At 39.9% G+C, this 22,409-nt stretch overlaps 1 protein-coding gene across 7 annotated transcripts in view; it reads left to right on the top strand.

The window, feature by feature from the left end:
• The window catches only part of MAP2K5 (mitogen-activated protein kinase kinase 5), a 141,443-nt gene that overhangs the window by 5,710 nt on the left and 113,324 nt on the right, over positions 1–22,409 (top strand). For 6 of the 7 annotated variants that reach the window (XM_054213674.1, XM_054213670.1, XM_054213672.1 and 3 more), the window contains exons 2-7: positions 2,432–2,480; positions 7,774–7,841; positions 12,688–12,757; positions 16,360–16,400; positions 17,138–17,205; positions 19,909–19,957. In XM_054213674.1, coding sequence (XP_054069649.1) covers positions 2,432–2,480; positions 7,774–7,841; positions 12,688–12,757; positions 16,360–16,400; positions 17,138–17,205; positions 19,909–19,957 — 345 coding nt within the window. The remainder of the gene's footprint in view (positions 1–2,431; positions 2,481–7,773; positions 7,842–12,687; positions 12,758–16,359; positions 16,401–17,137; positions 17,206–19,908; positions 19,958–22,409) is intronic. The other variant, XM_054213675.1, reaches the window with a different exon arrangement.

Genomic DNA, 22,409 nt, shown 5'->3' with positions numbered 1-22,409 from the left:
CATGTGAGGCTGATTTTTCTCAGGTGCATCTATTAAATAGAAATACTGAAAGTTGACTAGAGCAAAGTTTTTGTGACTGTTGGTAGGGTTTTCTTTTTACCTATGGACACCATAACTCTATCTTATGATAATTGTAGTTCTTAAACTCCTGTGCTTGGTTGTACTTGCTTAAAGAATCCAAATATATAGAAAAAGTTATTCTGAATAGGAAAAAATATATATAAAAAAGAATTTACCATCACTGTTCCAGTGCTGTCGCAGCTTTGGGAATCTTAGAGCTTGTCCTAGCAGACGTTTGAGGCCGTCAGAACTGTCTCCGAGTGGCTCCCGCACCTCTTAAATGCAGTTTGTAAATACCCCAGAACTGGGGTCCTTTTCTGAAAACAATTTTTAAATCCATTTAGTGGAAGCATCTGTGTGCCCACGTAAGAACACTTTACAAGTGGCTTAAATCTAACACAATTAAAGTGTGTTTGCTGAGGAATTTTCGATGTTTAACTAATTTAGAAATAATTAGTTAACAGCACAGTCTTCTGTTTAGGCAAGACTTTAATTTCTTGTTAGGAACAGAGGGTACAGCTTGGCTGGCTTTTGACAGAGGACCGACAGAGCTGTCAAACCCTGGAGAAGTATTTAAACGGAAGAATTTTTGTTAACGTGGTAATGTTTGGTGGGTTTGTGTGCTGGTGTTGTTTGTCAGTTTGGTTTTTTTTTTCCTTTTTTGGCTCCACAAATTTAGAATCTATATCATTAGGTAATCTGTATTGCACATCGTTTGTCTTTTTGTATGCAATTAGTAATTTAAATTACATACTATTGGGTTATTTTAGCATCTAAAATGAAAAGATAACACGAGAAAGATTTAGAAATACTATGTGCTTTCGTTGGATCTGTGGCAATCTTTAGGTTGCTTTTGCTGCTTTCTCATTGTATTAATTGTGTCTTTCTGACGTTGCACAGAATGTTTAATTTCCTGGGTTTAGACTAAATGAAAAAATAGAGAAAACAAAAGTGACAGGACAGTGATCACTAAAGCTTTGATCCAGGGGGGTGCTTAGCACCCCAAGATGCTCACAGTGTACGTACTACAATAAATATTGTTGTTCATTAATTTCTAATCACTTTGTGACATTGTCAGTGGAGAGATTGTCTGACATGAGAAATCGGGCAGCAGGAAGGAAAAAACCATGCTGTGCATTTATGCCGTGCCCTGACATGACATATAGCAGCCTCGCAAAGGCTGACAACAGCACGTACCCTGGGAGGCCAGGACGACTTTGGTCGGAGCAGATATTTTTCACTGAATTTTGAGTAAATGCTGTGTGCAAAGACTTAAACAAAAAAAAACCCCAAAAACAACCTCCCAAAAAAACCAAGCCACAAAAACCTCTCCTCCTCTCAATTTAGTTGTACAGGAAAATTAACAAAAAAATGCTGGTTTGGATCAGAGATGTGCAACACTTGGAAATGTTGTGTGTGTTTTGTGATGGGCTTGTGTATGTGCCGCTCGCGTCTCCCTTAGGAAAGGGATTGCATGGCATCGTCATAACGCCAGGCTGGAGATTGCCTTCCAGGATAGTACGTCCACTTCTTTGGGTATTTTAACCTTATTGCCTCAAGGGCAGCCAACGTATTTGAATCTGTCTACCAAGTTTTGAAGAAGTTTAAATTCCAATTAAGAATGACAAAGAGCCCTCCAAACTTTCCGTCTTGGATGGCGTGGAGAGCATCTTGAGACTCAGCGCTGCGTTGGAGGCAGCAGCAGGCAGCTCGGCGCGGCTGCTGGGTCCCGCTGCTTTCCCGGGCAGTTGTGGAGTGAAAGCAAGAAAAATTCGTTCAGTCTCACAGTGAGTGTTTTGATTTAGGATGGAAGCCCTACACCCGGCCAGAGCTGTTTGTTACCCCGTTGCTCCTGAGCTGCAGGCAGGGTGGGAGATGGAGCCGTGTGAGGAGGTTGCCTTGTGGTGGGAAGCAGGACCAGGGCAGGTCGTTCGGAGGTGGCGAGGAGGAATTGGAGTGATGTAAGCGGAAGGACTGAGAGAGCAAATGTGCTTTCTCAACTAAAAAGCTATTCATAAACCTCTCTTTTTATGACTTACCTCAATGAGTTGATGTACATTTTTCTATAACCTACGGACAAAATCGATTCTTTAAACTGCAAGAGCAGACAACACTGACTTGTTTGCAATTATGATTGAGTTATTTGAAAAGAAAAGAGTTTTCCTCAAGGTAACATGGAGAGGAGGGAGAAGAGCACCATGATTTGTACTGATTTGTGTTGTGTGCTGAAAAGTTTGTAATTTTGGGGCAGTGGTGAGTAGCAGGTCTTTAAGTCTTCAGCCTGCAGCTGGGGAGTGATTAAGATGATTTACTGTAGATCATCTCAGGCATTTCCCATTTGATATATGGCTAATTCTTCTTTACGTTTTAGGATGTCATCGGTCAAGTTTTGCCAGATGCAACGACAACAGCATTTGAGTGTAAGTATGACTTGTATAAACCGTCTCCTTTGTCATATTATAGGGCTGACATTTTTTAAATAAATAGTGTTTACATTCGTTATATGTTACAGTTAAATATTTATGCATTAATGCAAGTTTAATGATGATACTGAACTAAGCAATATTTTATTATTTAATCACATCTTGAATGAGCATATTTCTACAATATAGCTTTAATTACCAGCATGACCTTACCATGCTCTTACTCCTTACTGCAATTGTATTGCTCGAATTAAATGAAAAGTATAAAGTACCTGTAGGTCTAAGTTTAAAATTTTAATCCCCCATTGGAAGAAACCAAAAGAGCAGCAGCTTTTACAGAAATATGGTACAAGGTACAGATTTTGTACCAAATATAGCAGCATTAGAAGTTAGTGTTTCCTTTCACTGGAACAAAATGTCTGTTATTTGCGAGAAGGGCTGCGGTGTTTTTAGTTTTCCTTTTTTCCTTCTGCTGGGCTCAAGCTAAATACACCGTCTTCTGTCCCCTGTGCGAGAGCGGGAGGTGTCAATAGTTATTCAGCTGCAGCTCCTGGAGGAGGTATGAGGGCTGCAGGAAAGTGCCACCCCGTTAGACTTGGCCAGTAGTAATAAATTCTAAAAGGCCACGTGGGTCGGGTTGAGAAGCCGGGGAATATAGTTTCTGTGTAGGATCTGAGCAAACGGGACGTTGGGGTTGTGCGTAACGGCACTTAGAGCTCATGAAGGTGCTTCGGTTATGCTTTTGCTGAGTTAGGAAAGCTCTCAGTGATTGTTAGTGCAGGTTTAGGCCTGTATCTGCTAACATCTATTTCAGCTCTATTCTTTGAACCCTGTTTATTTTTATTTTTGGAGGGATTCCTGGGGGATTGTCTTATCTGGAGAGCAAAGGGGAGTCAAACATCTGTGTCTTAGGGAATAGGATGCCATGCTAGAGTTTTCTTCCAAGTGCAGGAGGATTCTTTTATTATATTATTAATATTTTTTTATTCTGCATATCTCTGTGTTTTTTCTTTGATAGTGATTAAATAGCAAGAAGGAGCTGGAGGGGGGTAGATGTGCTCAATATGAGTAAGGTAGCGATGCTTGAAGGTGAGAGAGCAGACACAAGAAGACAGGGCCTTGTATTCCTATTAGCATTTCTCCCCCTTTCATAGGTTTATGGATAATTCTGCATCTAGATAATCAAAGGAAGCATTGTTTTATGGTCTTCCAAGTACTATTTAGAGCTTTCTACTTTTCTTTTTATATGTTCGTGTTTTTCTCTCCTAAAACGCCAGAAACCTATGAATGGAGATTGTAAGTGTTACTTCTCTGTAGCCTCGACATTTCTCCTGCCCTGCTTTTTAAAACAAGACTTTTAAAGAGAGACCAAGGCTCCAGACCTTGCCTTTTTTTTTTTTTATGATTTGTTAATATTTTTTTTGCATACCTCCCACATCACACATTAGCTTTGTTTGAACTTCATGCACCAGTAGCAGTCGCTGCAATCAGGGCAGTAGCCCATATTAATGGTACCATGTGTAGAACTTTCCTGGAAATACTTATTTCGTTGTGTCTTCTAACATCTGCTTCTGTGCTTTCAGTTCGTGTCTCTAGTCTGTCATTTGCATCTGCACAAAACCATTTCCCCTGCCATTTAACTGGCATCTAAAATATGTTATGTATATTGATGCGTGATTTTTCTGGTTACTCTTTCCGTATCAAGTGCCTAGATTTTACTGGCTTAAGCTTCGTTCTCACCTGCTTCATTGCTCTTCAGATGTGGATAATTGCCATCCAGCGCCGGCTCCTCCACCGTTTGTTTAGTTATTGTTATCTACAGTGTACCATCCATTGCGACTCCTACCTGGGGCTGCACTTCTCCTACTCTTGGACCTTTATGTGGATTTCACCATTGTATTACACATCGCTACAAATAAAATCACTAACAGCATATGGCCTGTTATGATCCTTTTATCCAAACTCTGCCATTTTGTATATTTGTGACACACTGCAGATTTTGGGAAGATTGCTTCATAATATTTGTTTACCATCTGCTGCACTCTATTTGGTATCTTGCGAGGATTTCTTACTCCATTTTAAGTGACATTAGCAAAATCCAGCCAGTACGTAGGATTTTTTGGTTCTACTTTTGCTTCCCTAATGTGCTGGAAAATCGTATTGCTGTGCTCTAGGCAAGTAGAGAAGCCTGAAAATCTTTCTGAACCCATGTGTCATATCTAGCTGGTTTTTGGGCTGTGCCCACTAAAATGTCATGGTAGGATGGCAAAGGATCTCTGCATAGAAATGAGAAATGTTATTTTTTTTTGCTGTTTTTGCTCTTTACAGGCATTGACTGGCTATTTTAGATTTGCCTTTTTTTAATGCCAGGTAATATTTTCTTTCTTTTCATCAACATATTTTTAATTTATTCTCTTTGTACCACCATCAGGAATTTTGCAGTTCTGAGAACTACAGAGTTAATTTCTTAATAATAATTTAAAATGAATAATATGTGATTTTTAATTTATTTTTTTTAATAAACATTCTGCAAGTGGGCTCTAAGAGTTTTCCAGCTTGCTTTTTTTTTTTTTTCCCTCCCCATTTTTTGGTGGTCCCAGCTGAGTTTGTTCCCTCGGGCCAAGCTTGTTTAACAGCTTTTGTCTCCATGTATTTATCTCTCTCTGTTGTATGTTTCCCCTCTTCTGCATTTCACTCCGATCCCTTCTTGTTGATGCATGGTCTTCCTTGTGTTCGCTATTCCAACAGCTGCTTCTTCAGCCTTTCTTACTCTGTTGCACGCTGTGACTGGGGCTTGGGTTTCAGCCAGGTAGTAGTTTTACGTCTCCTCCTTTCTGCCTAAAATGTTTCCAGGCAAGGAAGCATTCAGTTTCAACTCACTAACTCTTCTTAATCTTTTCATCATTCATGACTTGCTGCAGGCTGGTAACCCTAGCAAGTGGTTTTAGCAATCTGGCAATTCACCAGTTAAATTTCCATGAGACAAAGCTCTGTAGGACATCACTGTGCTATCTAGTTCTTCTTCCAGCGTCCGCATTTCCAGCGTCCCATAGCTCTCTTCCAGTACATTTTTGAAGTGTAATTCTAACGGGTTTGTTACCTCTTTTTTTTTTTTTATTCTTATTTGTCTCTTGTTGTTTTGCTCTCTCTTCTGCATTGTTTTTTCATTACAGCCTCAAAATTACCTGCTAGTTTTTCAGAGGCAAAATGAACAAAGTCTTTTTTTGGGGTAATTTTGATTTGTTGACTCGGATCTGTTCCCAGATTCTCTGCAAAAATGGGGGCAAGAGCAAGTTTTCACCCAGGGATGTAATGGCACTTTTTAATATGGATGTGTTGAGTTGTGATTGAGCCCATGTATCGGAGCACGTCTACAGAGATGGGGACAGGCAGACACACTGCCTCACCCTCTGCTCGCATCCTGAGCTGGTCAGGAGCCAACCTGCTCCGGTCCTGAAGCCGTGTAAATGCCCTTGCTCATCTCCAGGTCCTCACCCTTTGGTATTTCGTAGGTGTTTGAAATGCGGTGTCTGTGTTGCTCCTTGAGTTTTCCGGTGCGCGTCAGCTTGGGCAGAGTGCTTTTCCTTTGTAACCGTGCGGCTTTCTGACCGGCTGGCTGGTGGCTTGGAGCACGGGCAGAATTCTTCTGGTCTGTCTGTCCTCGTGTGTGTGGACGTGTCCTGACACACTGAGCCCCATCAGCTTCCAGGAAGAGGTGGGTGTCTCAGGCCTTTTAAATATCCTGACTCACAGGAGCCCATGTGTTTGAGATTCCCCACAATAGATGTTTTCTGGCCAAAAAGGCGTGTGAATTTGGCAGCCCTTCTTTGGTATCAATTGGATGTTTTGTTGCTGTTTTACTTTCAAAGTGCTCCCTGTCCAAAGGGAAAAAAAACAAATGTGGAACTGGGCTATACACCAGTGTGCTGCTTTGGGTTTGGTTTTTTGTTGTGTTTTGTGGTGGGTTTTTTTTTTTTTTAGTAAATATCCAAGGAAGATGTTTATATTGCATCAGGCAAAAAATGGAGACAGATCATTAACCCCTCCCTTCTCTCCCAAAGCTAGAGCAATAAAAAGAAATTAACATTTGGTAACTGATTTGGAGGGGAGGGCTCTGTTCCGTCCCTCGGTGCAGCTCTCCCAGGGGGGACAGTGCGGGAGCTTTTCAGGAGGGCCGGGGCAGGAGAGGAGGGGTGGGCACCGCTCCGGTGGGAGTGGAGGAACGGCACGGGGAGCCTCAGTGACTGCGGTGTGTGACACGAGCGTGTTGTTGCACCAGCTGGTGCTAATGGCGGGGATTGAGCCCCCTGGTAAACCCGCACCTGCCGAATCCCGCCATATGTCTTTGGAAAGTCTATTCCTCCTTTAGATCTTCATCTTAATTCTTTCTGAATGCCTTGCTCTGCTGGAGCCTTCTGAATCCTGCTCCCTTTCCTCTGGTTCTCTTTCTACAGCAGCTTCTTTCCTTAGGTCAGAAGTGCCTTGTCCATGTGTGTGTGGCTGTCCCTGAGCCGTCACCACAAAACCGCGGTCACCCGGTCACGCTGCTCGTGCCTCCTGCCACCTCTTCAGCCGCAGTTGCACTGGGAACAAAGACACAGACTGCATTTGCTCGTTCACCAACTTCTGCCTTTGTCTAAATCTCTCTGTATAAGTATTGTGGATTTGTGTCCGCTTGTAAGTTACTGTTTTTAAGCCAGCATTGTGATGGCATGAAGGAGCCGAGATGCCCGTGCATTTGTCCCAGGGATGGGGGCAGAGGGGTGCGAGGAACTTGACATAGGGCAGGTGAGTTGAGATAGGGTTGACAGCAAGACCAGAAGTTTTTTTTAGTGGGAGGAAAACAATTTATTTACTTATTTATTTATTTATTTTAATGTTTCTAGTAATTGTGATGAAAGAAACTGCCAAAACTTAACTCCATCTGGGAGGATCGAAGCACATTCAAAACTTTACTTTGCTCACGGTGTCAAAAGAATACGTTGATGGGTTTCGGTGGGGGTTGTTATAGCATGTGTGAGGCGCTCAGCTTCTGGAGAGGCTCTGGCAGTAAAAGAACTGTTGAGAGCAAAGTTTTGAGCACTTTGTGCCCCCTTTTTAGATGTAATTGTGGTCTTTGTTAATTAAGGTTTGGAGTCATTATACATTATTATTTCAGAGTACCTGGTTACCTCTGTGTAGTTGGCTTAATACATTCTTCGTATTTTTATTTGCTTGTAAAAACCTGACATATTAAAATTATAAATATCCTTCTTCCATTGTTCATGAATGTAATACGTTTCTTTGTTAGATGAAGATGAGGATGGTGATCGGATTACTGTTAGAAGTGATGAAGAAATGAAAGCCATGCTATCCTATGTAGGTACAGTATAATAAATGCTGATATTTTCTGTGTTTATCAGTTTCCGTTTGTGTATTTTTACTTGTATCAAAGTGTTAACATAAACTGCAGTGTTCACCATACGATATTCCTGTATTAAGTTCACAGTGCAATATTCCTGGATTAAGTGTAGGTGTTTAAAAACCATGTGACATGAGATATATGGACATACTTGACATTTTTAAAAAAAAAGACTTGTACACTTACTGATCATATTATAAACATTAAGAATAATGCATCTTAATGACTTTTGCATTAGGTATAGTGTAGGCTAAATGGACTATCAATTTCTTGTATTTTTTATGCAGTACTTAAAGTAACGGCTCATTAAAAATGAACCCCTGGGCTCTAAAAATTTTTCAAAATCTACTTTCATCTGGAGACTGTTTCACCCCTCCGAACAGAAGAGTTTCATTGTAGCTGCAGGCTCAATATTCATAGAGGATTTAAAGACGTATCTTCTGTTTTTTAATATGAGATGTATGTGTGTCTGTGTGTGCCTTTATATACATAGATGTGTGTGAAATCTCTGTCTGGATACCTGTAAATGTGAAATCGGTCTAGAGAAATAAAGTATGCATTGCTTATTGAAACAAAGTAATTTGAATATGGCTTCAGTGTATCTTTCATGTTGCAGATGTAAGTGAAAAAAAAATCATTTAACATTTCCTTTCAAATGAAATTGATAAGCAAGAAAATAACGAATGGGTATTTTCTCTCTAAGCCAGATGGAATGCTGGTTTCTTATAAAGTGCGCTTCTCGCTATGCTAATGGTCTTAACTGGGAACTTATCAGAAATAAGCCCTGTGTAGTACTAGTCGTAGGTGCTTTTGGTGGGACTTAATGGCTTGGTTGAGTTTAGTCCTCCTCATCTGTTCCCTGTTAGCAGAGGACGCAGAGCAGGGACGCGCTTGGATCACCTACATCTTGCCTTGGTTTCTGCTTAATGGATCGCTCTTGGGCACGTATTCTCTAGCGTTCGGCAAAACGATGTAGTTTCGGTGTTGTCAACTTAACACGTCAAATTCTCCATGTTTCCTTTCAAGGCGGCTCATGTTTTCTAGGCTCCGGGAAGGTTTCTTCAGTGAAATTCTGATCCTTTTGATATCTGCAGAGACTGTACTACTCCTGCACCCCGGCGCCCTTCCCTTGGGAAGGCTGGGGTGGATGCTCATCACGGGGTCGTCTGTTAGCAGATCCTGGGTCAGAGACCTTAGTCATTGCCTACGACTTAGTCCTGGGGTGAAAGAAGTGCTGGTTCCAGATGCTGGTGATTGATCTCTCTGAAACTCAAGGGATTTATTAAATAAGCCCCTCTCGTGCAGTTTTCTTACGTGGTGAAACCATTCTATTACCAGTTTGATATTGAAGACCATAAGACAGTTGTGTGAAAGAAAGGAAGAAAAATCTGGCTGCAGTCAAGGGGATTTTGTGCTTGTTTGGTGGAGTTTTTTTGTTTTATTTTACATACCTAGATCACTGGTGATGCTTCCCCACTAGAATTCCTCGTGTTTCTCCATTTTCCTTACAAAATGTCTGCCATTTTTGCTGTTAAACTAGAAAACTTGAATTTTCCTGGCACAGTCTTAAGATTAATCATGCCTTTGTAAGGTCATCTTTTTGCTATGCTTCCAAGCTTACTGTTAAAGTTTCAGTACATTAGAGTTATGATTGCTCAACTCTCTGCTTTCCCTTAAAAATTATGGGATGTCTGTAAATGACTTCTTTCTGCTTCAGCAGCTTTTCTTCTCTGAAAATTTTCCCTTCGGTTTTAAACTAGTCTTCTATTTGTGTTGCACCGATGATTTAACTTTCTAACATCCTATAGGTGTCATTTTGGGATATGTTTATAAGAAAACAGATGTTCTTAGCCTACAAGTAAAGGAATGAATCTACTGCAATCTTGAAGAATATACCAGGGAAGAAAAATACTCATTTTTGAGTATTATGAGGCCTCCAACAAATATTTGGGGGATTAAATAGCTCCTGTTTCTAGGAATTTTGAGATGGTGCAGTTTGTCTCCGGTTCTGCTGGTATTCTCCAACTCTCCAAAACCAAAGTGGAGGGGTTTCTTTCAGTTTAAGAACAACAACAACAAAAAAATAATTCCCTGAGAATACAGATCTCTTCCATGCAGGTATTACACTATAATTGGGGAAGATGTTCTGAATCATGCATGACCTCTTATCTTTAGGTTCTTTGGTTTCTGAACTTGCCAATAAGTTATTTCGGGCAGTTCTGGAATTATATTAGAACATGCAGAAATACTTTGCATTATGCCAATGCAAATATTGTGGAATAGTAAATAAAATTATTTTTCTGTTGTGCATTGCAGTTAATTAAAGACAGACATTGAGCAGCAGTGGAGTTGCACTTCAGCTGTTGTCTCGTATCAGTATAAAAAGGCAGTAATTTTTTTGACAGCCACTGATTGGAAAGTTGCTTGCAGCTTTCTGAAAGCAAGGGGTACATGCTCTGGATCAATAACTGGCAAATTTTCCATTAAAAAGAATACCTGAACAATGTTCCAAATAGCCACTGGCATCTTAATTTTCCATGGAAACCTCAAATGCTCGTGTGTGGAGGACAAGTCATTTTCAGACAATTTTTCCAGACTACTTGTTAACAGTTATTGCCGTCCCAAAAGGTTGACAGCTTACATGATTGATATTTCATTTACTTGTCATCACTGTTTGAGTAATGGAGAGGGCCAGGTTTTCTTCTCTCGCTCTCTCCCCCTATTTTATTTTTTTTTTTTTTTGGTAGGAAACAGTCTCATGTATGTTTGGGTTAGTTTATTATTCTAGAGAGTATGTACTAGATGTTTATACTGTGCATATATATATATGCGTCTTCAGGTCATAGAGTGCCTCTAGTGAAATGATAATGAAGTTTGTTTTTCTTGAGCAATTTTGGCCCCCAGTGGAGCAGGAGATTCTTTCACAGCTCCCTAACTATTAGGTACTGGTGACACGTTTTTATGAAGGGATGTGGTGGAGGATTCGGCGTGTTATTCATCACCCCCCGATACAAAATAAGTCTATGGGATAGTCCTGACTCCCAAAAAACCCCTCGATCATTTCAAAAGTGGGATTTTGTGTTGAATAGCTTTGCTTTGTAGAAGCACAGCGAAAGCATGCGCCACGTGTTAAGACATGGATTTACATGTTTGTACGCTAATATGAATGAGGTACCGCCCTTAAAAATATTATGGTGAGTTTTCTATGAGGGAAATGCTTTTGGCAGCAGGCGTTGTACTAGAAGTACACACAGGTGGTGTGGCAGGACAGATCCTTAAACCCTCAGCAATTTTCTTCAAAGTAGTTTTTTCACAAAAAGGGAATTTCTTCTTGTTTCTTGACACGAGTGCGAAAAACAGGAGCACTGAAAAACTTCTGTGCATAAATTAACTTTGGTGTCCCTCTAACATCTGGTTACTATAGTTCACACGTTTAATCCCGTTGTAAGAGGAAAGAAAAATGTTTTGTAACATCAGGTAGTTAATAAACTTATGTCTTTTTTAAGTTGCATAAGTGAAAAATGCTTGTGTTATGGGAAACCGTTGGCGTGAGTGACATACGTGCGTTTGATTTCGTGGAGACTTAGAATTTTTTTCTTGTTGACATCCATTCTTGCCAGTTTGAGTAATAGTATCACAGAACCCTGGTAACAGTGACATGCTGAAGTCTTAGACCACACTCGGCTGGTGAGAATTAGCATGAAAGTCAGTGGAGCTACACTGATTTATGCCATGAAGATCTGGCCAACAGCCAGCGTGTTTGCTTCAAAGATGTTCGGCGGTTGTAAAAGAAACATGCTTTGTGATGTGCTTTCATTATTTAACACGTTGTGATGAGAGACGCGTGGGTTACAGGGTCTATCTCCTGCCCCAGCATTGTAATGTTAAATGTCCTGTCTGGTGAGTGTTCACCCCTCCTCAGGAGCGAGGGTCAATTATGAAAGGCTAATGAAGATTTAAATTTATTAAATCCAAATGTTTATTTCTTGATTTAATTCCACTTTTCATCCTCATCCTTGTGCCACTTCTCAGGCTTCGTTATACCACATGAAATATTTTCTCTCTTCCTGGGTCTGGGATGTTTTCAGATGCTTTTATATCCCTTTTTGTCCGTTCTTGGCCTTCCTTTATGACTAAACTTGCCCTGCCCAGATCACTCCTGGCAGTCCCTGGGGAGTCCGAGTGCCGTGGTCCAAGGTCTCAGTATGTCTGCAGTGGTTTTCTTGTTTTGCATACCCTACTGTGCGTTAAATTTGTACTCTTAAGGGAATGCACCACATCTCAGCTTATGTGGGATGTGGCCCCGACTGCCCTTACTGTGCTTCATCGCTGCAAATTCTTGGGTAGTTTCCAGATTCTTTTCTCCCTTGGAGTTTTCCTAATTGCACAGTTTTTTGACTAGATCTACAGCATTTCTTTGTTGCCACGTTTGACTGGTTTTCTCGGCATCTCCAGGTGTGGCAACTGCTGTGTTTGCTGCAAATGTTTCATTTGCTCAGTCTTCTGAAGCATTCACAGGTTTCAGGTGGGCCTGGAACTTGCTTTGCTGAGCCACTAACAGCTCCCTGTGCTGGAGTCAGTACCGTGCTGGGCATCGCAGCCCCTCGCTTATGTTCCTCCCCACCACTTTAGTGTGTGAGCATTGCAAATGGTAAGAAGGCATTCTAAAGGCTGATATGTGCTACGGCATTTGGTTGTTTTTTTTTTTTTTTAAAGTAAAATACATTGAATTAAACAATCCATGAGTGTTCTTACTACTATTCATACATTACTGAGTAATCTCTTTCTTTAATCTCTTTGCAGTATTACTCCACTGTAATGGAACAGCAAGTAAATGGACAATTAATAGAGCCTCTACAGATATATCCAAGAGGTAATGCTTAACAAATTCTAATCAACAATGATGATATCAGTAAACTGTTTCATCAACAGTTACGTTTTCGGGAGTTTTAAATGCACATAACATGATGTTTACCTCTTAATTTGGATAGAAGAATTCATTATTGTAGGGAGTGTAGAGAAAACTACATTTATTGCATATAAAATAGCTAATTTACTTGAGTAAATTAGATTAACAAGATTCAGTTTGCCTAGTACATATTTATGTACATTTAAAAAACTCATTGGTGATGGTTCTGCATATATTCAAACCAAAGCAGATGAATAAGTGAAGTTTTGGATACTTAGGAAAATTGGGCTTTATTAAGCTCTTCTAATATCATTAATCAGTCTAACAGACTTGGGGAATCGGACTGTCATTGTTCATGTTGAAAACGGGAGCGTGTCTGTCACAGAGGCTCTATCCGTGACACATTTTATTTGAGATTTGGGCACTTAGCAGTGGTATCAAAATGATCGCAAGTACTTTAATAGTTCTCCTGAACAGGGAAAGTTGTAATCAATTATGTGGGCTGAGGCAATTAAAAAATAGGTCATCTACATCCTGAACAAAAATCCGTAGGCAGCTAGTTAGGTTTTTGGGAATGCACTGCTCTCTCTGAACTCAAATAACGGTTAAAAAAAAGCCTTAATACATTACATAATTCCACTGATTCATTCAGACGCTCTCACTATCCAGCCTTTGAATCTCTGATTCTTAATTGATGAAACGGATAGGGTTTAAATTCTCCAAGTAAATCTCCCAGCAATAAATTAATTGAAATAATTAAAAATTAAACTCTTCTCACTTAACTGATATTATACAAATAATCATACTATGAGTTTCCCAATTAAACATTCTAGACTTCCATTACTTACAACTCTCTGAAGTTTGAATTGGGCAATTAACCAACAGCCTTCTCAAACACATGCTAATAAGGTCTCTAAAGGAGGCTGAGATTCCTGGTAGTTTAGTACACTCCTACGGAAAAGAGACTTGAGTTCCAGGGGAAGACAGAGATTGCGTTGTTTATGGTAGAGGCTAGTGGGATCCGCTTGAGAGCGGGGGACTCCCAGGTATTCGGGCTGCAGGACTCCCGGGCAGTCAGCAGTCGAGGTGTGCCCTCCCGAGAGGCGTACGAGGACAGCTGAGGAGGGAAGCCGTCTTCTGCTTCTTGTGAGGGGCTCAGCCTTTCTCCTGAACCTCTTTCTGTAGAAGGCCATTTAGTTACTGACGTACACGCTGCCGTCTAAAACCATGGACCACCACTTGCAAGAAATAAAATGCTAGGCTTTCCTGTGGCTTGGAGAAGCTGATGGAGTGGGTGATCCTAGTAGGTGGGGGACCCTTCTTGGAAATGCCAGGCAATTAGATATATTTCCCCATAAGCAAACAGTTCAAGGAAGTTGTGACAGGAGGTGCTCAGTAGCTGGCACGCCTGAGTGTTTAAAGGGATGTTTTGACATTACAAATCAGGCTTAACCACCTTCTAGATTCTCCTTTTGTCGTTCCTGAAGAACGAGCCAAATAGATTCCTACTCCTGCCGCTGTTTCCTTTTTCTATTTGCTTTTCATCCAAGGATAATCTTCTTTGACTGTACAGGTTCAGAACTCATCTCCATGCTGCTGAGGATACAATTACCGTGTGTTAGCTCCCCATTTTCGCCATTGCCTCGACTACATGTGTGTCTGCTCCTATTTCCTCATAGGTGTCTTAGCACTTACTCCAAATTGCTTCAGAGCTGAAATGCTGTTTCATCTTTCCAAATCACCTTCTTAAGACATCTTTTCTTTTTAGGTTACAGTTTTAAAGCTACCCTGCACTTCCTTCATACCCAGACTGCCTCTAAGTTCTGCTGCTGCTCTTCTGCAATAGCAAAGAGAGTGTGCTTTCCTGCGTTCTTTTTTCTGTCGTCTTGTCCTGCCTCTCTAATGAACATCCCAAATTTTGTTAGCACAAGTGCTTTTCTTTCGTGCCCTCTTGGTCGTGTCTTTCTACATATTGGAGTTTAGAGCCCCGTCGGTAACGTGCAGCTTTTCTGCCTGTAATTGAAGGCTCTCCCTTTTGAAGAGCTTTCTTTGCCGGCCCAATCTTCCTTTGAGTCCTTTTCCCTTTCCGCCTCTCCTACTTCTGAGGAAGCCTCCCAGTTGCCGTCTCCAGTCCGCTTCCGAAAACTCGTGTCTTCCGTAAAGCCTGCTGGTGGTAAATGTCCATGTGCCATCCTGTGTTACCTTGGCTGTGCTATATTCATTTGGTGATGGTGTAAAGGTCTTTAAGGGGAAAAAAAAAACACGTTATTTTGTCTATTGTTTTAAAAAATGCATTGTTGCTGTCTAGGTAGTAAGAGCTAGAGTTCTTTTTTCATACTGAAAATAAACCTCTGGGTACGTGTGTACATAAACAAGAGACATACATGTCTCCTGTCTATGTTATACACGTGCCATCTGTGGAACGCAAGGTGACTATACCATTCAAATATATATAGTACAAATGGTATTGCTTTAATATCTTGTTCAAAATGTTGATTTTAATCTATTTGAAAAAATATAATATGCTTTCATATATTGTAGAATAGTTTATTGGTTTGTGGTAGGTTTTTTATGCCCACAGAATCATAATATTTTTCTTCTTTAAGATGCACATTCTAATGTTATTTAAGGGCACATGGTGTGGCCCTCACTGATGTGTTTAATAACTATCATCTGTGTCCTTCTGATTAATAAATAGTTCTGTTTCCTGCTGTCAAAAATGGAAGTGAAATGCATGTGCATCAGAGACAGAGAAAAATCAAATTCATCCCTCCTCAGACAATCAATCAACAGTGACAGGCCCTTTAACATACAATTTGTAGGGCACCGTAGTTTTAAAATGGGAACTGTCTGGAACATGTAGCTAGAAGCCTTTGTGGCTTTAACGTTTGACAAAAGCACATCCACCGAATGGAAGAACAAGGCGATATATAGTTCGAGGGACTTTAGGAAAATACTTTCTCCTCAAGCAGCGTGTCCCTCTGTAAACCTAGACGTCATAATAAGATGCCACGTTTGTACGTCCGTGTCTAAAATGTGGCATTGTGCATTGCATTTATCCAGTATTTGGTTTCTTGAGACTCACTGCTGTTGGCCCCGACGTGTTTTTTCCACATTTAAAACAAACTGTCTGCATTTGACAATATGACTAATTTATGATGCGTGGCAGTCGATTCCTTTAAAATACATTTTGCAAATATTTCTGCTAAATGCCAGAAAAAAATACAGCATGTGAAAATATAGTGACATAAGATATTGATTTTAATTTGAATTACAAAAAGAATCTGATAATTTAAGCCAACAGTTCTCTTGATTTTGATGTGTTTTAAGCAGAAATTAGAATTTATATTACATGGTGTCAGAAAGCTCTTAGCATTTATAAATGCTCACTCCTGCAAGTTAAAAATCCTGGTTCGTAATTCCCACTCTGGGTCTTGTGAGGCACTTTTCAATCATTTCTCTCTGCTAATTTTGGTGTCACCCTCATTTCTTTTTAAAAGATTCATTTTGAGCAAATTTGTAAATGGCCCTGATGTGTTCTACAATTTAGTCAATTACTGTTTCAGCCTGCAAGCCTCCTGGGAAACGGAACATACATGGCCTGAAGGTACGAATTTCAATAATTGTTTCAGTAAAGTTAGATGGATTTGTAATGCTGTGTTCCACTTATTGAAATGTCAAATAAAACTGCACTTTCTTGAGCTCTGACAAGCGGATTTTTTTTAATTTTTTTTTTTTTTTGAGAGGGTGGGAGAAGATTCATCTGCTGGTGTTGGCTGTGATATCTTTATATATAGTTTTATTAAAAATGGAATTGCCTTTCCTCTTGTTTTTAACCTCTGTTAATAAGGTTCCTAAATCTTAATATTCATTTTATCAACTAATGTCTGCTACTACTTCAAAGAGTTTAAAAACCCCCACCATATTAATTTGATTTCGGTAATTTATCTATGTGTGGAAGGCACTGCAATGAAATTCTCTTAGGTTGTTTGATTCATTCAGGTATGCTCGTTGCTTCTGTAATCGTACCCGTTTTGAAATGCAGAAGGCTACGAATATATTAAATGATTGTTTAGTTTTTAAAATGAGAATAAATGCTGGACGTATCAGCTCTTTTTCTGTATTATTTAACTAAGTGTTTAAGATGTAAAGATAATATGTTGTAGTCCGTGAATTATATAGCCTGCTAACCTACATACAGGCGAGACCTCAACCATCGGCATGCCTAGCAACAAGCTAATTAACCTTCATAGTGAAATGAGAAATTCATGGCAAATTACAGGTTAATTAGAATAGTGTCCTCTGAACACAAACGACTGATAAAGATCCTTTCCCTGCCTGCAGGTAAATACGCGAGCGGGGTCTGCTAATAATAGCAGTTCGGCAGTCTCGGATTCCCTTCCAAGCAATAGGTAAGAGTCCAGAACGGGAGCGTGTGTTTTGTTTTGTTTTCTTTTATTAAAACAAAATGGTACCTTGTGTGTGGTAGTTACCAACGATAAGCTTGATGTTGAATAACTTCTGCAATGTGACTAGTGGGCACGCGGGAGTGAAGTGGGGAAGACTAAATTCCCTTGATCCATGGATCTGGTTAGACTCTTACTGCTGGTGTCTTTCTGACCAAAGAAATAAGTCTTTGCTGGGTGTTTCAGCTGGCTTTGTTCTTTTAAACGCATTGCAATACTGTTTGTGGGTGAGCAGATTTGTTTTAGTTGCTCTAATAATCACTGTCTATGGCAAGACCTGTATGTTCAGGTCTTTGTTGCTTATCTCATTCCAGGAATCTTTGATTTTAAAATTTGATATCCAGTTCAATAGGTTTATTATTGTGGGGTATCATTTTTGAAAAATCTGAACAATCTGATTTTCAAAAAATCTGCCGTTCCATGCAGTTTCAGCAAAGTTTTGGAGTCCATCTCCTTTATCTTTCTTTTTAGATTCCAATCCTGATTTCAAAACCCATATTAAGATCTTAAAAAGCAAGAGAACTCTTTCTGTTTTTTTCCTAAAACTCTCTTTTATTACATGAACTGTTACAGGAAGTCATTATACTATGTTAAAACAAACAGACACAAAAAAAACCAAAACCCTTGTGTATTCTTAAGGGGAAGAAAGAAAAGTCTGGCTGTCTTCTTCATATAAGAGCATACTTGAAATGTGGGAATAGAAATCTCTAGACGTCCCTTTCAAGCTAAATTATTCTATTATTCTAATAAGCATATAATATTACATTTATCCGTGCATCAGCACGCTGCTCCCTTTTCTCTCCGAGAGCATTTGGAAAAAATATAATGGAGAGAGACGAACCATGATCAAAGCCACAGTCCTACTGCGTTAAGCGCATTCAGTCGGTGAAACGTCGGTACCCATTCTGGCACACGCCGCGAAGTGCTGCGGTGGTGGGACTGTCCCCCAGCCCCTGTCTCTGCCTGCTGGGACTGGTGTGACACGGTTACCCGTTGGCGAGGAGCATGCCACCCCGCGTGGCTGGCGGCAGTGCTGGAGTTGTGATGCAGTGGGTAGCCCCATTCAGGTACCCCTAAAACCAGTTTTGATTTTTCCCTGTAGTGGCTTTGCTAATTGTAGAGGTAAAAAAGCAAAGCCGATACCCTGTGTCAGCCTCCTCTGGCAAAGTTTGCCCCCATCCCTTGGGAAGATTTGCTGCGTATTGCAACGGGGAAGGTCCTGTTCCTCTTTAAGGAAAATAAATCTGAATGTCTCTATGAACTGCAGTCCTCCTCCCAATCTATCATACCGCTGAACTAAAAAAAGCTGCTTTCTGTCGCTGTTGTGCTTTGGCTTTCAGTACTTCCTGCACTTTGAGCTTGTTCTTAAAGTGCATTGAAAATGAGGTTTCTAGAAGATTCTTGTCACCTTATTTGGTGGTTAATTGCCATTCCTTTTCCGAAACCTTCTGCACTATGAGTTTTGTTTTTGAAGTAATTGAAAGTCTCTCTTTGTTTCATGTTCACAAATTGTTAGTCATGAAAGATGACAAGATCAACTTATGTTTCCTTGGAAAACTTAATTTTTCTTTAAAGTAGTCGTGGGAACAAGAGGCCTATTAAAGAACAAAGCCACCAAATAGGAAATCTGTGTTTTCACTGTTCCTGTTAATAATGATCTGTGATCAAGACACGTGCACATGCCTTTCAAGAATATATTATTTTGTACTTTTTTTTTTTTTAACTTCAGTAATAAGAGCAGAATGTCGCTTTGAGATGAAGTTTTGCAGACGTACTTCTACCCGGGCAGTTTGTTGTGTTGAACGTACAAGGAGCAGAGTTTGTCAGCAAAGGAGCTGAAGCAGTGTTTTGTGAGTGGGTGGAAGTAGTTTGGAGCCATTCATAGTTTTACCTACGGAACACACCAAGCTGATAGTTCTGGTTTGTTGAAGTTCTCTTACTAGAAATAAATAATATGTGTCATTTTGCCCGGTGTAAGGCTACTGATACAGGAGTAGATTGTCCTGAAAAAAGCACAGGGACTGCAGCAGCAAGCTGACGTGGAATGGATGCACATGGACTCACCCCCCTCAATTTAGACATGGTGCCAAGATGCCCAAATCAAGAGTTGTACTCACCTGCTCGCCACGCTGCCAGCTGCCGTCAGCTGAGGTGGGGAGGCATCATTGACAGCACCCCCTTCTGCTGCAGGTTTATAGAAATTATAGAGGGGTAACGCCTTAAGGGGTTTTTAAAACAAGATAAGGCACCTGACAACTAGATGTGAACCTTATCTTCCTGTTGTTTTTTTGAAACAACTGGTCTGTGAGGGTATCTTTTTTTTTTTTTCTTCCCTTTTTCTTCTTTGAACTGACAAACGGTAGGTTGTATCTCAAAGGGTAGTATAGTCAGGTACCTAAAAATACCTAGGTGTAGGTTTCTAAAGGTGAAAAATACATTGGTTTCCTTAAATGTTCATTGCTTCTCCATTTCTGCTGTCTGCAGTTTGAGGAGTAGCTATACTGAACATCGGTCAGGATCGCTAAAGTTAAATCTATTTAGAATATGTAACCATGAACTTAACCTGCTGGCTTGTTTCTTATGGTTTCACTTCATTTTATCGAGTGAAATGGCACAGTCATTAAAAAGAATTGCCTCTTGTTTTTTCAGCTTAAAAAAATCTTCCGCAGAGCTGAAGAAAATACTTGCAAATGGCCAGGTAGGTGCACTGAATTGAGTCTTGGCTACACGCACGTCTCGTTACTGCCTAATGCTGCAGTGATTGGCATACCACAAATAGGTGGAGAGATGCTTACTGCTCATTTACTTGTAATGTGTTCTTTTAATACAGAACTGGAGGGACCATGAAAACCTTCATGATATGAATGAGTTATGTGTCCTGATTTACTTTGATTGGCATAGCAATTTGCTTCCCATTTCTCAAAATGTGCTAATCAGATTTAGCTCCAAATAGATTGAAGTACCTCACACATGTTGCGCTGCTGCCACAATTTCAGGGAAGAAAGTTAATCAATTTTGAATAACTAAGTCAACTGCTCAGTTAGAATGACCTTCGTATTTTTTAGAGCAGTAGATACTTAAATATTTAGCAGGTTCTTGCAAGGAACCGCTCTGTACTATTTGGAATCACCTTATGTTGGAGCTTCTTTAAAAAAAAAACAAAAACAAAAACAAAAAAAAAAACCTCACAACACTAAAACAACAACCTAAAACACAAAAAAACCCAAAACAAAGTTGTAGAAAGCTGTCTTGTTACTTTCTCTTCCTGCTCCAGGCATTCAGACTGTGGCACCCAGAAGCGAAAGGTTTAATGTAACAGTTGATGGCCGAGCGAATGTCCTGGACTAACGGAGCACTCATTTCTTACCCGTTTTGAGCTGAACATACGGGCAGGCTCGCAGTAGTGTAATGACATTAAATATACACCGTTAAATTAAACCACCTTAGAAGAATCCCGGGTTCTTCAGCAGCAGCATAAATATGTTTTAATGTTTGTCATAGTGAAAGCCCTTTGATAGCCTTGGAGGCAGGCACCTGTCCATTGCGATCAAGCTTGCCTATTAGGCTCTATTGACTGAGACATCTGTGTCACTGCAAATAAAAGACTCTTATTGATTTTCTTAACTGCTGTTCACTTCCCCTCCATGTTTCGAAGGCTGAAATCTTAATTATCTCAGATGCGTATTCAGTGCCTTCACACAATGACCTCTCCAAGCCTCATTGGCATTTCATGAATCAAGTAGTTGTAGTTGAGCGTGTCAAGAAGATAAAGGCTGGTCTTTGCGCTTGTCCTTCAGTCTCACCTGTAACATTGCGGGCTAATAGATGCGAGTGCCCCTCTCAAATGCGAGTCGAACAGCCCAGTGTTGCAGCCTTGCCTATTTGGCACTGAATCCTTTGAATACAGCTTGGAAATGTATTTTTAAGCTTGTCAGCGTGTCTTATGTGCAGGCTTAGTTTGATATTCACAGATTCCTACCAGGTAGATTTGTTAATGCTTCAAAATTGTAGCTCAACAATGTGTTTCTCTGGATAATTCAAAACTGTGTAAGTACCAGCAGTATGCTTCGGAACTTTTAAAATGAAGCTGACAATTACTCCAATATTACTAATACTTTTTTTTTAAATTGGAACTACTGAGCGTGAGTAGCTGTCTCTCTGTGATTGAGTCCGTGAGCTGTATGGGACACTTTATTTGTTCTAAGTAACAGAAATGAGCATTTTGTCCTCTGCAATAGACTGCTACAGAGGTCTTTCCTGTGTAGTAGAATTTTATAAAGAGAGAAACCAAAATCCTTATTAAGATATTAAAAAAATGTTGCTTAAACCCATTAAAAAAAAAAAAGAGAGAAAATTCAAAATAAGCATTAATTACTACCTTTTATTCCCCCCAGTCTGACAGGAATTACACTGCTTTCTGTCGAGAGAAGATGCTTTTTGTTACGCTGCATTCTGTTCTGCAAAATTTGGTCACAGATCTGTAACTGGAAATAGGTTTCTAGTTGTAACTTTAACTTTTCCCCCTTTTAGGGGATTAAGTCACACTTATCATTACTTAAATATGGCTTGGGTTATTATTTTTTATTATTTTTTGGCGGTTGATGCTTTCAGGCATTCATAATGATATTCCTCTAGTAGTTTCCATTTAGGTTTAATAAGGAATTCATATTAATCATTAAAAGAAGGGGACATGATTCTTCAACATAATCAAATATTGACAGGTTAGAAATAGCTTTCTGCCTAGGTTCATTGATATAGGTGATGTGATATAAATATTTATTTCTTTTCTGTCACTCAGAGTAAATGCCACCAATTGATTCAGCATTGATATAGTGTCAACAGTTCATAAGAAACATTTGACTGGCTTGTGTTTTCCGATTAGTCTCTGCTCTATAAAGTGGGATTTACTAAATCTCTTCAATTGTCTGCTCATAGAGTGTGACTGCTTTCTGAAACCATTATTGCTTCGATTCGTAAAGCAAAGGTATGGCTATAGGACTCTGCCTCTGTCAGGCCTCTACATATAAAATAAGGATTAATTGAGCATTTGGTTTTTAATGATTTACAAGAGATAGACACTGATTTCTGTCGAAAACAGCAGGTATAAGCAAGGGACGTTTTGTTTGCTGATCCGTAATTGAAGTCTGTTT

The sequence above is a fragment of the Rissa tridactyla genome, chromosome 9, assembly GCF_028500815.1.
Source record: "Rissa tridactyla isolate bRisTri1 chromosome 9, bRisTri1.patW.cur.20221130, whole genome shotgun sequence".
Taxonomy (NCBI): Eukaryota; Metazoa; Chordata; class Aves; order Charadriiformes; family Laridae; genus Rissa; species Rissa tridactyla.
The sequence above is the reverse complement of the archived record's forward strand: the minus strand, read 5'-3'. Positions and strand labels throughout refer to the sequence as shown.